A 14109-nucleotide genomic window follows, 5' to 3' on the forward strand; every position below is an offset into this window, starting at 1 on the left:
TGTGGCCTGGGGCTCTGGGAGGTGTGGCTGTCTCTTTTTGTGTTGTTTACAGTACTGTGAATGCCCTGTCAATAATTAGGGACCATAAAAAAATGCCCCGTGGCCCCAATTTTTATGTGGAATTTTATGGAATGCTGTAGGAGGCTTTTGAAAATGCCACCCAGGGAAGGAGAACTCGTACGCAGTAAAACTGTATCTTCCACGCCAGACTTGGTGAGGAAGCAGTGTGTGAGCGGCCTGACTTCAGTATTGAGAAAACTCCAAGTAGCTGAGTGTTTACTAGCCAAACACATGACATCCTGAACAGCCCACCAAGGACAAGGAGTCTGCTGAAATAACTTTCTGTACTTCATAAATGTTCGTGATTTGTCATAATTAAAATTTAGAAACAACTGAAACAGTTAAAAGTATAAACTAAATTAAGGAGAGGCAGACTAAACACTGGCGATTGTCTGCCTTGGGGTCTCTCTATCCCAAATATCCTACAGTTTCAAGACCCCAGCAGAAGTTCCTGTGTAGTTCTATGGGACAGAGAAAACACACTTCATGTGGGTACCGTACAACTGAAGCCTCCACAGGTAAGGGCATTTACAGAGCTGACCTGGAACACATAGACCTTTACACAGATGGGTGGTCACACTCTTTTAAGTTAAGGTCACTTTTCTCCAAACGACCTGTAACTCCTTCAGGTAAAACTGGGTGTCCACAGCCACGGGCGTTCCACGCACACCTAAGTGACTGTCACTCACTTCCATGCTCCTGCGGTGGGGGCCTCCGTGCAGGTTCCCACGGCTGTCTCTCTTCATGGGGACCTTTTAGGCACATGGACCTGTCACCTCATAGGTCGTCCTTAACAAGCCGTGCCAACGAGGCTGGGAGAGGCGGATGTACCTGAGCAGGCCCACACACCTGGTGAGACCCCCGGCAGGTCCCTCTTCCCTGAGTGTTCACTTCCCTGCTGCTCCAATGCCCGCAATTCACGGAGGGGGCATGGGAGACACACTAACTGTGGTCCCTACAATTCTCAAATATTCATGTCTCTCAAGTCAGACACCAAAGTATGTGGAAGGAAGCTGCTTCTGACATGTTCATTTTATTCCACAGATTTTATGTAGCCATCCAACATAAAAAAAGCACAAAATACTGAACTCTGTCTCCTTATTTACATGGTGTAAAATTCTTAACAAAAATTTCCTATGAAAGATGGTGTTGAGGGCAGATATACTGCCCGCAATCACCTAAGCTATGCTCTATTCCATGATTTTTTTACTCATTAAGAAAATCTCAAATTCGGCTTGTTTAAATGCCCCGACTAGCGGGGACGGTGGCTTTTATAAGCTCCATCCAGTCTTTCCCGTCTGGTTCAGAACCGAGCCGCGGGGCGGGGCGGCGCAGTCTGCGCTCAGCATCCACCGGGAGGCGCACATGTGCCGGATCCCCTGGTCTCAGGACCGGTTATCTTCAATGATGATAGTTCTCCTAGGAAACGCTTCCAGCTCCACAAATATATACCGGAATTCATATTCGCCACTCTCGGGGTTCTGGGGGAAGAAAGAGCCCTTCAGGTGTCACTCCTCTTCCTGTGCATCGGTTCCGTCTGGCGCCCTCGGGAACGCGCGTGCCTGGTCCTGTCCCGTATCCAGTCTGGCGCCCTGGGGGTCACGCATGCCCCGCCCCGCCCCCGCACACCTCCTTCACTTCCACGTGCACCGTCCCCTGCTTTCCGGGCTCGGAGCCCTCAATATAGAACTTGACTCGCATGTGTTTCAGCCCATCTTTCACGTACTCAATGAAGCTGTCAAGAAAATCAAAGGGCACGGGCCTCAATTCCTTTCCTTTAGAAAGGCCCCTCTAGCCCCCAAATGCCAGCCACGTGCTACCTGACATGTTGCCTGCGCCCACGTCTGGTCATCTCCCCGTAGCCTTTCAGGGGCTCCCCGAAGACACCGATAACCTGTAGGACAAAGGCCAGGCTGTAGTTAGTTGTTTTCAAGTTTCTTAGGGAAGTATTTTGACAAACCAAGTGAGATTTATTTTTTATTTTTAAAATTTTTTTTTGTTTTTAGAGAGAGACCGAGGGGAAGGGGGAGAGGGAGAGAGAGAGAGAGAAACATCTATTTGTTGTTCCACTTATTTGTGCATTCATTGGTTGACTCTTGTATATGTCCTGAATGGGGATCAAACTGGCAACCGTGTCATATCGGAATGACACTCGAACCAACTGGGCTAGCCTGCCAAGGAAAAAGAGTCAGTAAGCCTGGGACCCTTTCAAAATGACAACTCCAATAATGAAAAAGAAGTTATTATGCAAAAGTCATTCCATAACTTAAATAAATATCTCCTGGACAGAGAGTGATCCAGGTAACTTTATGGGGCTGCTTGTAGTTTCAGAACAGGGGAGGTGAAGCAAAGATGCTCCCACTAAAAACAAAACTCACAAAAAACAAGCACAATGGAACAGTGTTCAGATATTTAAATGCCTGAACATTTTAGCGAATTTATCTGATGGGTCTAATACTAAAAGCTATGAGATGAAAGGAGTTTTTAAGTCATTGAACACAGTGAAGAAAAAAAAATGACCTGTTTCAAACAAACCAGATGTATAGGTGTGAATCAATTATTTCTAATGGGAAAACTCACAGTGAAATGGAAATGTAATTTTTATTGAATTTAAAATGCTCACACTTTGGGACCTTTCTAAAAAAACTCAACAAGAAACATCAAACTGAAATACATACTGCCTCAAGTCTATACAACTTTTCTTGTTTTGTGTTAGGCATTTACAGTACCACATTTTTTATGCATAAATAAAAAGGGATAAAGGTAAGGCGAGAGATGTTAGAACGGTGGAGCTGAACAAATGCAACAACTGTTCACAAAGTTTACTTCGTAAATACGTAAGTACACAACGGGAGGATTACTCACTTTCAACCAGGCAATGCCCGGCAAAGAACAAGACCTTTCTAAATGTTGACAGAATTGAATGTTGAAGCTCAGTTATTATTTATAGAGCTTTTGCACATAGCAAATCAAGTCACGACTTTTATACTATCCCTGATTATCCTGTGCATTTTGTTTTGCTCAAAAGGCTGACGACCCAAGAAAGGCTGAGTTTGTGATTAACACAGTTACTCTCCACCTCCTTAAAGATACACTGTAACATGTAATTATGCCACTACTCAGTTATTGTCACCTCTATGAGTGTCAGTTTTCCTTTCTACAAACGGGATCCTAGCAGAATCTGACATAATGTTTCTTTTGAGATTTGATAAGGATGACTCACAAAATGCTAAGCACAGCCCTGGGCTCATTTATTTAAACCATTGTGATAATGGGATCTTTTTAAAAGACTAATCACATAGCTCATAGTAACATTCTTACAAAAAGGAATAATGTGTAACATGAGAGCTACTTAAGAACTGTGTCGTAGTGTAGGACTCGGGTACATTCTGAGCATGTTATTGGTGATAAATAGTAAAAGGCCTTTCTCTTGTATAATTAGAATGAAAACACCCTACACTGACCTTTCGGTGCTCTTAAGGCATTTCAAGCACAGAACAAAGAGATCACAACATAAATAACTCAAACATTATGTATTATATAAATTTCACTAGTCACACAACTGGTATAGGAATGCTGCCCACTCCGCTCTGCCTCCCAACATTTTCTCCCTATTACCAGAGGTATGGAACTCTGTCTTTAGGACTCACCTCGGGATGAGATCTGCATTTTTCTAAGGCTTTCCCATATATCTTACTAGGGCTGGATGAAGAAAAAAGTTCTTTGAAAACTGTGTAGAACAAGCCACCTGGAAGTCACAGAGAAAGAAGATGAAGCCAAGCAAGGGTGAGATGAACAGTAAGTGAAACAGACATTCAAGGGTCTTATACTTGCTGTTTTCAACCTGTAACGGTGATTCCAATAAGCACCACTATTAAATAGGAAAAATCTCTTCCAGCTTCTTTAACTGTAAAGAGTAGAGAGAGCACTGAGTCAAACGGGTGCCGGACACAAGCAGGAGCCTTCAGTATTTCTAAGTGAAGTGTGGACTAAGGACCTAAGGACTGGGTCTGTCTGTCTCTGTCCTGGAGCACCTGTTCTCAAATGTCCCTGTGACTCAGAACCAAATAAACAACACATCTAAACCAAATCACAGCTAAGTGGGGATGGCAGAGCTCGTCTTAGAGATCTAAAGATACAAGGGTGGTGGTCCCCATCCTATTCCCATGTCATTCATCCGTCTTCCTCTTACAAAAACCACAGACCCTAGAAGATGACTGTGGTCCCCTATAAACTCACCTAAGTAGAAGCCCTGACAGAGATGGTAACTTATAAGACTACATTAGCACAGCCTCAAGGTATCGGCCATTGATGTGGAGAAAGCATTGTTTTCTACCTCTAGGCAAGGAACAACTGTACTAGTTTGTAGTAACACAAAATAGACAACAACAATGTGTATGTAAAATCTCGCCCAGGATTTGTGAAGCCTCCACCCTGTTTTAAAATAGTTTTAAGTGACCTGGATATTCTGGACCTGAAATGTCCTATACAGGGGCAATATACTACACACGGCTATTTAAGTTTAAAATTAACCTAACTTTAAATTAAATAAGAATGAGTTCCTTCATACTAGCAACATTTCTAGTGCTCAATAGTCACAGGTGGCTGGCTAGTGGCTAGCACCCTGGGTCAGGAGACATAGAGAACATTCCCATCACTGCACAAAGTTTTGTTTAGACAACACTGCTCCAGACGTCGTGCAGAATATCTCATTTGTCCACTCTATGCCGTCACGTTAGAGCCGACAGTACCGGTGGCGGGTGTGTCGGGAGGCTCGGTAAGACACTTGTACTCCCGAGTGTGTGGGATAAGCCGCACACGGATCCAGAGATGGTCAGCCACACCAGCAAAACTTTTTAAGCCGCACACGGATCCAGAGATGGTCAGCCACACCAGCAAAACTTTTTAGTACACTGCGGGGTGCGGGTGGGGGGGGGCGAGTGGCATGCAGGGCACCCCACCCCCAGCCAAAGACAGTTCTAGGCAATTCTTCTTTATCATATGCTCCCTTCTTCTCTCTGTAGCACAACTAACCTTTTTTCCACCCTTTGTGTCACACTCTATTTTCCTCCTAATTAAGTGGTAAAACTGTCTGAGTTTAGGATTTCTTTGGCACACCTATCAACAACTGATCAAGGGATTAGCACAGACAAAAAAGCAGCCCGTGAAATTCTTGCGAGTGGTTGTCCTAAAGATGCTAGAAAACCGAGATCTGGGGAATCTGCGTTTAATTTCCAGCTGTGTGAACTTGGGAAAGTACACCTGCTACATTGGGCCATTAAAGTTTGCAAGGTTGAACAGAAGAGTCCAATGGATGAAATAACATCAGGGCAACTTGTACTTTTTCAAGTATTAAACAGTGGCGGTTTTATATAACCCTCTGCACGCCAGAACTAACAAATGTTAGGAAAAACTGTCTAGACACAATGCAACAAAGTTCTATCAAGATCCACTTTCAGATCTGAGTCCGACTCTTTGAGGACGACAGTAAACCTGCCCGCAGCCCCTTGCTCGGCGGCTCCGCCCCGGAATGGGTGTGGACGGTCTTCCCATCTCCTGCGCCGAGCCCGCCCCGAAGGGCACGGGGGCCGCTGCTGCTCCCAGACCGGTCTCGATGGGCGCACTCCCGCTCACCTTTCTGGGAGGTAGAGACGGCGGGCTCCCCGCTCTGGCGGTGCACGGACACTTGCTTGCGGCTGTCCTCCTTGGCTCGCTGGGGGCCCCGTGCCTGCGTCCAGAGGGTCCTTGCGCTGCCACCCAGAAACCCTCCAGGTCGCGCCGTTTTCTGCCCGGGCAGCCCCCATCTCACAGCGGGCTCGGTTTTCACGCCAGCTCCGCGCGAGACGAAGGGCAGCGGCACCAGGCGCTTCCCCGAGGACCGGTGCAGCTTCTCCACGTACTGCACGGCTCGCAGAAGAGAACACATCGCACGCGCGGCCAGCCGCCCCGCTGCGGGCCGAGGCCGACCGCGGCCAGCCGGATTTCACAGGCCCCTCCGCGCTCCGCCGGACGCGCGTTCAAGCGCACGCATCCACGCCGGTCAAGCTGCACGACGCGCTTGATAAAATAACGTGTCGCCGAGCGCCTCCCCTGCTGCTCCGTCCTCTCTTTACTTGCATTAAAGCGCTCTGAACCTAGGCTGACATTCACACTCTCCCCGCCAAGCCTTTGCGAAGGAGAGCATGGGAAACCGCTAGGAATTCTGGTAATCGTAGTCCAAGGCCTTCACGCCTCACTGAGTTGCCGCAGCGGGGAAGGCGCAAGTACTATATCTCCCACAGTGCAAGGCGGCCAGAGCGCACGCGTGCCTCTCGTAATCTCGCGGATGACCCGGCGCGACAGCCCACGCATGCGCAGGAGGTAGCGGGTTTGCGTCGGCTTCGCACCTCCGTTGGAGGCAAGTACCTAATTGTCCCCGTTGCGAGAGTCCAGTTAGCAGGTGCGACGTGCGTGTCCGTGCGACCCTCTCCTGGGGACGGCGGTAAACCGAGAAATTCTCTGGTATGATTCCCGGCTCTGCCTTTCCTTTAAGGGCACGTGATGTAGCCTTTTCATTTCACTTTTCTTCCCCCCAAAGTGGCGCGAACGACCCCAGGGCCACCGTGCTGGGAAGGAACGATGTCCCCATGATTGCAGCGCGGTTGCTACCAACTGTGTGCGCTCGAAGTTTCTGGAAGCGCCCCCAGAGCGGGCTGAAAGGCGGCTTGCCGGCCTCGAGTGGGCGAGGCGCGGGTGGTGCTTTTCCGCCCCCCCCCCCTCCGCTCCCACGCTTCCTGGCCGGGTCTCCATGGCGACCGGCGGCGGCGGCGGCCCGCGGCTGGGGCAGCACAGGCTGGGCGCGCAGGCGCTGAGCCTGTCCTGCGGGGGCATCGGCGTGGCTCTCGGGAGCGGCGGGCTCTCGTGACGGTCCCCTGCCGCGCCCACCCCGCCGGGGTCTTGATCTGTGTCCGGCGCGTCCCCGCGGGGAAGGTCTGGGGAAACGGTGGGAGGGAGGCAGTGTCTTGAACTTGGAAGCGTGGGGTCGCCCCCCAAGTCTTGGCCCAAGGAAAGCGGCTCCTTCCGTTAGGTCAGTTAGTGGACACTGTGGGGACGCGAGCGTGGTAAGCCTCCCCCCAGCCTCCAGCCCCCGAGCAGCGCCCCGCGGGGACCTCTTTCCCTGAATGAGCTGCACCTGCGGGGACAGGTGCCCCTGAGCGGCCTCCGCCTGCGGGTCCTGAAAGGGCGCCGCTCTGCAGCGCCCCCAAGTTCTTATTCCGAGAGCAGGAGTCACCTTGCGACTTTGTATAATTTTTAACTTGGAAAAGTAGAAACACCCTGGTTTTCTGCCTCACCACGATTCCTGAGTGGAGGACGCGAGACCCCCCCTCCTATGGGGATTCCTGGGGCAGGCTGGGAGCGCCCCTTCCCGGGCTGAGACCAAGTCCCTAGCAGCCACGGAGGGGTGCCTTCTGGGTGGTCACCGCGCGCGGCTCAGGTGCTAACCCCCCCTTCTGTCGGCTTTCCTGTCCAAGTGCTGGGGCCTGTGGTGAGCTCCTTCCTGTGTTTAGAGGCTCGTCCCCCCAGTTTTCTGGGGAACCCTGGACCTGAAGAATAGTCCTCTTCCACAGTCGGACTGGCAGCTCTGAGGAGATGGGGAAGGGACAGCGGGCAGGAGGCTGCAGCTGCCTCCCAGAAGACTTTCAGCTTAGTTAGCCCAAGGATGATGGCTTTTGCCCTGAGGCCAGTGATCCAGTATGTCAGGAGTTACCTTAATCCCTTCCACGTTATTGTGAGCGCTCCTGACTCTGTCCTGATCATCCCAGTTAATTAATTTACAGGTGGAAGGATAATGCGAAGGACAGATAGCATACTTGAGGATTTTCCTTCTGCTTGTAATGCTTCTTGGTTTACAGATAAAAGAAGTCACTCATATTATGCTTTCTGATAAACCAGATAGGGCTACTCTTAAGCGATAAAAAGGGTTCAGTTACTTAATGGATAAGTAGGATGTATAGTGTTGGATGGTAATATGTGCTGAGGAGAAAAACAGGGAAGGGGCATACTTTGTGTGTGTAGGTAGGTAGGTAGGTGTGTAGGGTATGGATGGAGTCCCGGAGCATGGCTGAAGTCCCCAGTGAGATGGGGATGTATGAAGGCATGCCAGAAGGAGGGGAGGGAGCAAGCCATGCAGGCAGCTGAAGGTCCTCATGATCTTGTCCCCACTTTCACCTGTCTGGACCCCATACCCTCCCTGGCTGAGCACTGTCCCCTGTAGGGAGGCCATATAATTTAACCAATCTCCTATAGTATTTTTTTTTTCCAGCAGACAACTTTGAGGTGGATGCTCTTGAGCGAAGTTACAGGGCACATTTTTTCACCTGAGGATATATTTCTAGAAATGAAATTCCTGGCTTAAAAAAAAGGTATGCCTTTAAGGGTGTTGCTGTACACTCCTGATTTGCTTCCCCTGCCGTGTGCACCTGTGCGGTGAGCATGCACGCCTGTTGACCTGCAGCAGCCCGCGCAGGTCCTCATCCTTTATGTGCTCTTTGCTAACTTGCTGGATTGAAACGGATGGATGCCTCCTATTAACTTACTTTTCGTCGATTCCCCTTGGAAAGGCCTAGGGTAATAATTTTTATTTCTTTTGGCATCTTTTGGCTGAAGACATATATACACAATGGCTTCTTGGTTTACAGATACCATCCAACACTACACATCTTACTTATCCGTTAAGTAACTGAATCCTTCTTTAACGCTTAAGAGTAGCCCTATCTGGTGTGTCAGAAAGCATAATGCGCGTGACTTCTTTTATCTGTAAACCAAGAAGCTGTTATCAATTTAGTAACACTTTTAAATGCATTTATTTTTGGTTAACTGCAGCAGTATTCATTAAAACAATGTGTTAAAAGTATCTAGTGTGAGGGACTCCTCAGTCTTCATACAGTGTGCGTGTACGGACTTCATGGTGTGGCCCCTCACACTTGTGGGACCCCCAGGCCACCTGTGTAGAGCTCTTAAGAGAGATGTTACTCTGAGGCCGCCGGTTCGAAACCCTGGGCTTGCCTGGTCAAGGCACATATGGGAGTTGATGCTTCCAGCTCCTCCCCCCTTCTCTCTCTCTCTCCTCTCTCTCCCTCTCTGTCTCTCTCTCCTCTCTCTAAAAAAAAAAAAAAAAAAAAGAGAGAGAGATGTTACTATTTGATGGAGAAGCAAGACAGGTTCTTTTCACTTAAAACTGAGATGTTAGAAACCTTTGTCAACTGAGACTATTTTGTCTTTGAATATGTGATGCAGGTCAACATAGAACTTTCAAGAGCAGTTCATCATGTTAGAAATGCTTTTAATCACTGTGAAGTGCACCGTATAGTCTCACGTATATCTGGAATCTAAGAAAATGAACAAAACTAAAACAAACTCATGGAAACCGAGACCAAAGGGATGGTTACTGGAAGGGGATGGGGGAGGTGGGTGAGAGGGGACAGAAGATTTACTCATTAATATTGTGATCAGCAGGCACGGTGACAGATGATTATATTAGAGTTAGTGGGGTGATCACATTGTAAGGTATAAAAACGTCAAATCATTTTCTTGTATACCTGAAACTAGTATAATATTGTATGCCAACTACACTTCAATAAAAAACTTTAAAAACTGTGTATTGTATTGGATCATGTACCCCATCTTCTCAAACTTTGTCCACCCAGAGCCTCAAGAAGTGACTGCATATAGGGTCTTTGTAGATGTAGTTGAGATGAGGTCATGCTGGCGTTGAGTCGGTCCTCAATCACACATGACTGATGTCCTCATTAGGAGGCACACAGACGCAGAGGGAAGGTGGCCTTGTACAGGTGGAGCGGAGGTTGGAGTAATGTTGCCACAGCCAAGGGACACCACGGGTTATGGGCAGCCAGCAGAAGCTAGTAGGAGGCCAGGAAGAGTTTTTTTTTTTTAGAACCTCTGCGAGACCATTGTCCTCACAACACTTTGGTTTTGGACTTTTGGCCCCTAGGACGGAGGGGGACGACAATAACTTTCTGTTGTTTTATGCCACCTACTTGGAGGTACTTTGTTAAGGCAGCCCTCGGGAAATGAATACAATTAGGAGATTGTATCTTTCCTCCAACTGCAGTGTTAGAGTCAGACCAGGGATGCTGAAGCCTTTCTGCTATGGAAATCTTGGGTTAAAAAAAAATTCCAACAGAAGTACTAAAATGTAGTGCACAGGGGGAATTATCTGAGTACAGGTGGAGCGGGCATGGCTCAGATTTCCCAGCTAGCGTCTTCCTGCTTCTGTCCCTCTGCCCCTGCCCCTCATGGCTTCTCGTCTCCCCAGGGCACGCCGCTCATGAGTCAGATGAGACAAGGGCTCGCTGAATGCCAGGCACGCCGAATGCCATGCTGCCATGGACTGGAGAGGTGTGGGTAGTCAGCATTGTTCTCCTGCTTGCATTGGTTACCCTCCAGGATCTGGAGAGGCCTCTGGTGTTCCCGCTCACTTAAATTGGGATGCCAGTGTGTGAGTGACAGCTGATGTTTACTGAGGGCTTGCTAGGTGTTGCTCGGAAGCACGGGGCAGAGCCAGGAGGCTTGGACGCTTGCAGCATACTGCCCGCACAGTCGGCATTGGGCTACGCCAGGTCCCCGGGTGATGCCCTGCCTGAGCCTCCTGAGTGCCAGCTGTGCTTTGGTCTAGGTCATGCTCTGTTCATGCCTGTTCACGTGGATTTCATTCTTCAGCCTCCCCAGACGTGATGGCCCTTCCTTCCAAGTTCCTGGGACCCCTCATTTTACCCCCAGTTATTGCCCACGTCCTCTTTGAGTGACAGGCCAAATATGTCCAAGCCATCAGCTTGGTGGAAAAAAAATACGCTGGTTAAACACCTGGTGAATGAAGTACAGACTCGGAGTGATGGTGCTGGTGGACCAAGTGCATGGATATACACCCTCGAGATTTCTAGTCCTTCCTGAAGAGCACACTGGGCAGGAGGAAGGTCATGTGGGTTCAAGAGGCCACTGCCAAACCTTTCTCTGAGGACCAGCCTGTTCGCTGGGCGCGTCTCTGCCAACTGCCGCCCGGAAACAGGAGGCTGTGGGTTCAGTGACTTTTGGGGCATTCCAGGTCCCTACCAAGCTGCCAGTGAGCACTGCTGCTTTTGAGGGCGGAACTTAAAAAAAGTTTGGGAACTTGTGAGAAGGACTGATTGCACAAAATATTGTACACTGCTTCATCAACTCAATCTTAAAAGCCATTAGTTATAAAATTCATTATTATTTTACATAGCACTAAAAAGGAAAAAAAGAGGCGATGAAAGTTATATGCCATTGAATGTGAGGGGTTAAAATGTGAAGAGGCTTGCGGGCGAGTGTTTGGTCCTTCTGTGGCTGTGACCGCCAGGGCTGGGCTGAGCCAGCCACCCTCTCCACTGGTCAGCACAGGCGTGGGGCATGCTGGCAGTTCCAGCCCGCAAACCTAAAGGTATTTTCCCTCTGCCCATGCTGTCTTTGTTAGGTCCTGTTGTAGTAAAGTGGTTGAACAATTCGTACATTTTATCTGTTTGTGTCCATCAAGTACGTTTCCCAGACCCTCTCTGATGCTGACAGCCCGTAAGAAGAGAGAGAGAGAGTTAAATGTCAGTTTTGAACACGAGAGCAAGTCCAGTTTGCGGACTCAGTGACTCGACTTGGGTGGTGTCCCCAGTCACCCTTCCCTCCCTCTTCCTTTCTTTGCAGAGATGAGGTTTCCCAGGCAGCAGCCTTGGAGTTCCCAGTCCTTTCCAGTGTTGTCACGGGGAGCAGACGGCTCCCCTTGCACTGTAGTAACTTGAGTTTCCCACGTTCCCTTTCAGAACGGGGCTAGGGGTGCAGTCTACAGCAGCCTGTGCCCCGCAGAAGCAGCATGCCCCCTGCGAAGGGCACCACGGGACGTGTGCCCCGACCTGCGCCATGCCTCTGGACAGGTAAGGGGCCAGAGTCCTCGGCCGCTTCTCTGGGAGGCTCTGGGGACGCGGTTGTGAGAGAAGGTTGTCGTGTTGCATAGAATGTTGCTCACTCTATTTTGAGCTCTGACAATAGAATCGTGCAGGAAGAACGTACAACCCAGAGGGTTTGATATGAGCCATCAGCCTGTCACCACCACCATCGTTATTAGACTAGTTTATGAAGCCGAAGTTCTAAAAGTGATAAGTCAACTTAGTTTTCCTTTTAAAAAAACATCCTTTAAAGTGATAAACTTTCCAGTTCACAGAGACCCTCGAAAAAGGAGAAATAGATGGAAGTGTCTTCTTCTAAACCTGCAGGGGGACTTTGAGTTTCTTCGCTTTCACGATTTGGGGAACCCATTTTGTGCTGGCAAGGTACTATACAAGAGATGTAGAATTTTATTTTTACCATTACAGTTTGAAGTTGATGCTGAGGAGCTACGGAGCCGCACTGTTCTAAGGGTTATGGAGTGCCAACTATCCACGCAGCTCCGTCCGTGTGGAGCTGACAGCTTGGAATAATTACCAGACATTTCTCAGTGAAGTGTGCGGCTCCCATAGTCATGTCTACACAGAAAGTCACCCTATGTGGGTGTCCCAGGAACTATGTGGCTTTGAGGAAACCTCACGAGGGATGATTAAGACCATCATTGATCTCAGCTGCTTGAGCGATATGGTGGAGGCTTTCTCCTGCTGCTGGAGGACGTGGAGAGGTCCCCGCCCTTCAGAGTGTGTGTCTGCTGCGCAGGGGGCTGAACCTGCCTCGAGTCCTTCTTGAATGGGTTCTATTCCAGTTAAATAGTCGTTACAGTTGCTGGTTAATTCTTTGATGTGTTTTTCTTAAGTCCAGCTCTACATTTAAAAAATTACACCGGTTTAAAAAATAACTATGAACTGGGAATTAGTTGAATCAAACTACAGAAAAAATGACATGCGATGGGTAATCCAGATGGTCACAAAAACGTGCTGCTTGCAGTGTTGCCATGGAGTATTAGAGGCCTTTTCTCACTAAAAGCATCTAGCTTCTGGCCTCTGACCCTAAGGAATTTCCCCTGGGGGCGGGATCTCTCTAACACCTGAGCACGCTGCGGGTTCACGCTCTGCTCTGGGGAAGTCTGTGCTTCGAGACCTGAGAGCTCTGGTGCGGGGAGGGCACCTGCCCCTCACATCTGTCTGCCTCCCTCCTCATTCCTAGTGTCAGCAGCACTTTAGGAGTGTGTCCCTGTGACATGTTTGATAACCTGGTTTGCATCATAACTTAAATATTTAAACTAGTTAAAATCACAGTTAAAGAGTATGGGCAAACGCTTTTCAATTGGCCAGAGGGTTTTGTTCCCTCCTGCCCTTTATCCCCAGACGCCCCCCCCCACCCCCAGGGCAGTCTTCTGCAGCTTCCTCTCATTGCTGCTTTTCCCTGAGGCTCACAGCGCCCACTCCTGACTTCCTGTCCCTCCCAAGACACTTGAGCGCAGCTTCCCAGACTTGGTGTTTGCCGGAAGCCCAGAGGAAGGGATGGAGCCTGAGGACTTGGTGGAGGGAGCTGCCCTGATAGGTCCTTATCCTGTTTTGAGGGAGGGGGCAGACTCTGTAATTCTTGTGGAGAGCCAGGCACACATTCTGTCATGCTTTCTATTCCCAGTTCTCTCCTGAAAATGGCCCTTCCCTTAGCGAGGCAGTGAGGTCCCACCTGCTGGAGTCAGTGTGGGAACCTGATGGAAAGGCCCAGGGGGTTAGCTCTTTGTGCCCGGGTAGTGGGGTAGGACGTGAGGGTTGGGATAGTCAGAGCGTACCTACCAAGACCCTGACTGAGTGTGCAGGCGCGGGCAGCCCTGTGCGCAGGGAGGGTCCATCGTCCTAGCGGGGGGCTGCGGGGTGACATCCGCTGCTCTGACTCCACCCTCCACAGCATGCCTTCCGAAGTCTTGCTCAAGATCCTGTCCTACCTGGATGCTGCGGCCTTGCTGTGCGCTGGCTGTGTGAACAGGCGACTCTACCAGCTGGCCAATGACAAGTAAGGAGAGCCTGAGTGTCCCGACCTGTTTTGAAAGCAGTTCCGAGAACTAGCAAGGCCTTTTCAGTCCATCTTTTA

At 49.5% G+C, this 14109-nt stretch overlaps 2 protein-coding genes across 7 annotated transcripts in view; one reads left to right on the forward strand and one right to left on the reverse strand.

The window, feature by feature from the left end:
* Positions 1 to 1074: 1074 nt before the first annotated feature.
* TIMM21 (translocase of inner mitochondrial membrane 21) lies at positions 1075 to 6239 on the reverse strand. Its single transcript, XM_066246400.1, has 6 exons — positions 5695 to 6239; positions 3905 to 3967; positions 3711 to 3808; positions 1881 to 1954; positions 1690 to 1795; positions 1075 to 1541 (listed from the first exon to the last, which is right to left on the reverse strand). The coding sequence occupies exons 1-6, from the start codon at positions 5984 to 5986 to the stop codon at positions 1446 to 1448; spliced, it is 729 nt and encodes a 242-aa protein (XP_066102497.1). The 5' UTR covers positions 5987 to 6239; the 3' UTR covers positions 1075 to 1445.
* An 89-nt stretch (positions 6240 to 6328) lies between these two features.
* Positions 6329 to 14109, forward strand: part of FBXO15 (F-box protein 15) — a 45337-nt gene continuing 37556 nt past the window's right edge. For 2 of the 6 annotated variants that reach the window (XM_066246392.1, XM_066246399.1), the window contains exons 1-3: positions 6348 to 6561; positions 11889 to 11999; positions 13927 to 14031. In XM_066246392.1, the coding sequence (XP_066102489.1) occupies positions 11986 to 11999; positions 13927 to 14031 (119 nt within the window). In that variant the 5' untranslated portion in view covers positions 6348 to 6561; positions 11889 to 11985. Of the gene's footprint in view, positions 6562 to 8362; positions 8463 to 11888; positions 12000 to 13926; positions 14032 to 14109 lie in introns of all 6 variants that reach the window. The other 4 variants (XM_066246394.1, XM_066246393.1, XM_066246395.1 and 1 more) reach the window with 4 other exon arrangements.

Source organism: Saccopteryx bilineata, chromosome 11 (genome assembly GCF_036850765.1).
Source record: "Saccopteryx bilineata isolate mSacBil1 chromosome 11, mSacBil1_pri_phased_curated, whole genome shotgun sequence".
Taxonomy (NCBI): Eukaryota; Metazoa; Chordata; class Mammalia; order Chiroptera; family Emballonuridae; genus Saccopteryx; species Saccopteryx bilineata.

Excerpts from the sequence above, each read along its gene's own strand:
- TIMM21 (XM_066246400.1), bottom strand. The coding sequence starts at position 5,986 with ATGTGTTCTCTTCTGCGAGCCGTGCAGTACGTGGAGAAGCTGCACCGG. Across the intron at positions 3,809-3,904 it reads TATTGGAATCACCGTTACAG|GTGGCTTGTTCTACACAGTT; the intron begins GTTGAAAACAGC and ends TGTGACTTCCAG. Across the intron at positions 1,796-1,880 it reads GGGCGCAGGCAACATGTCAG|CTTCATTGAGTACGTGAAAG; the intron begins GTAGCACGTGGC and ends TTTTCTTGACAG.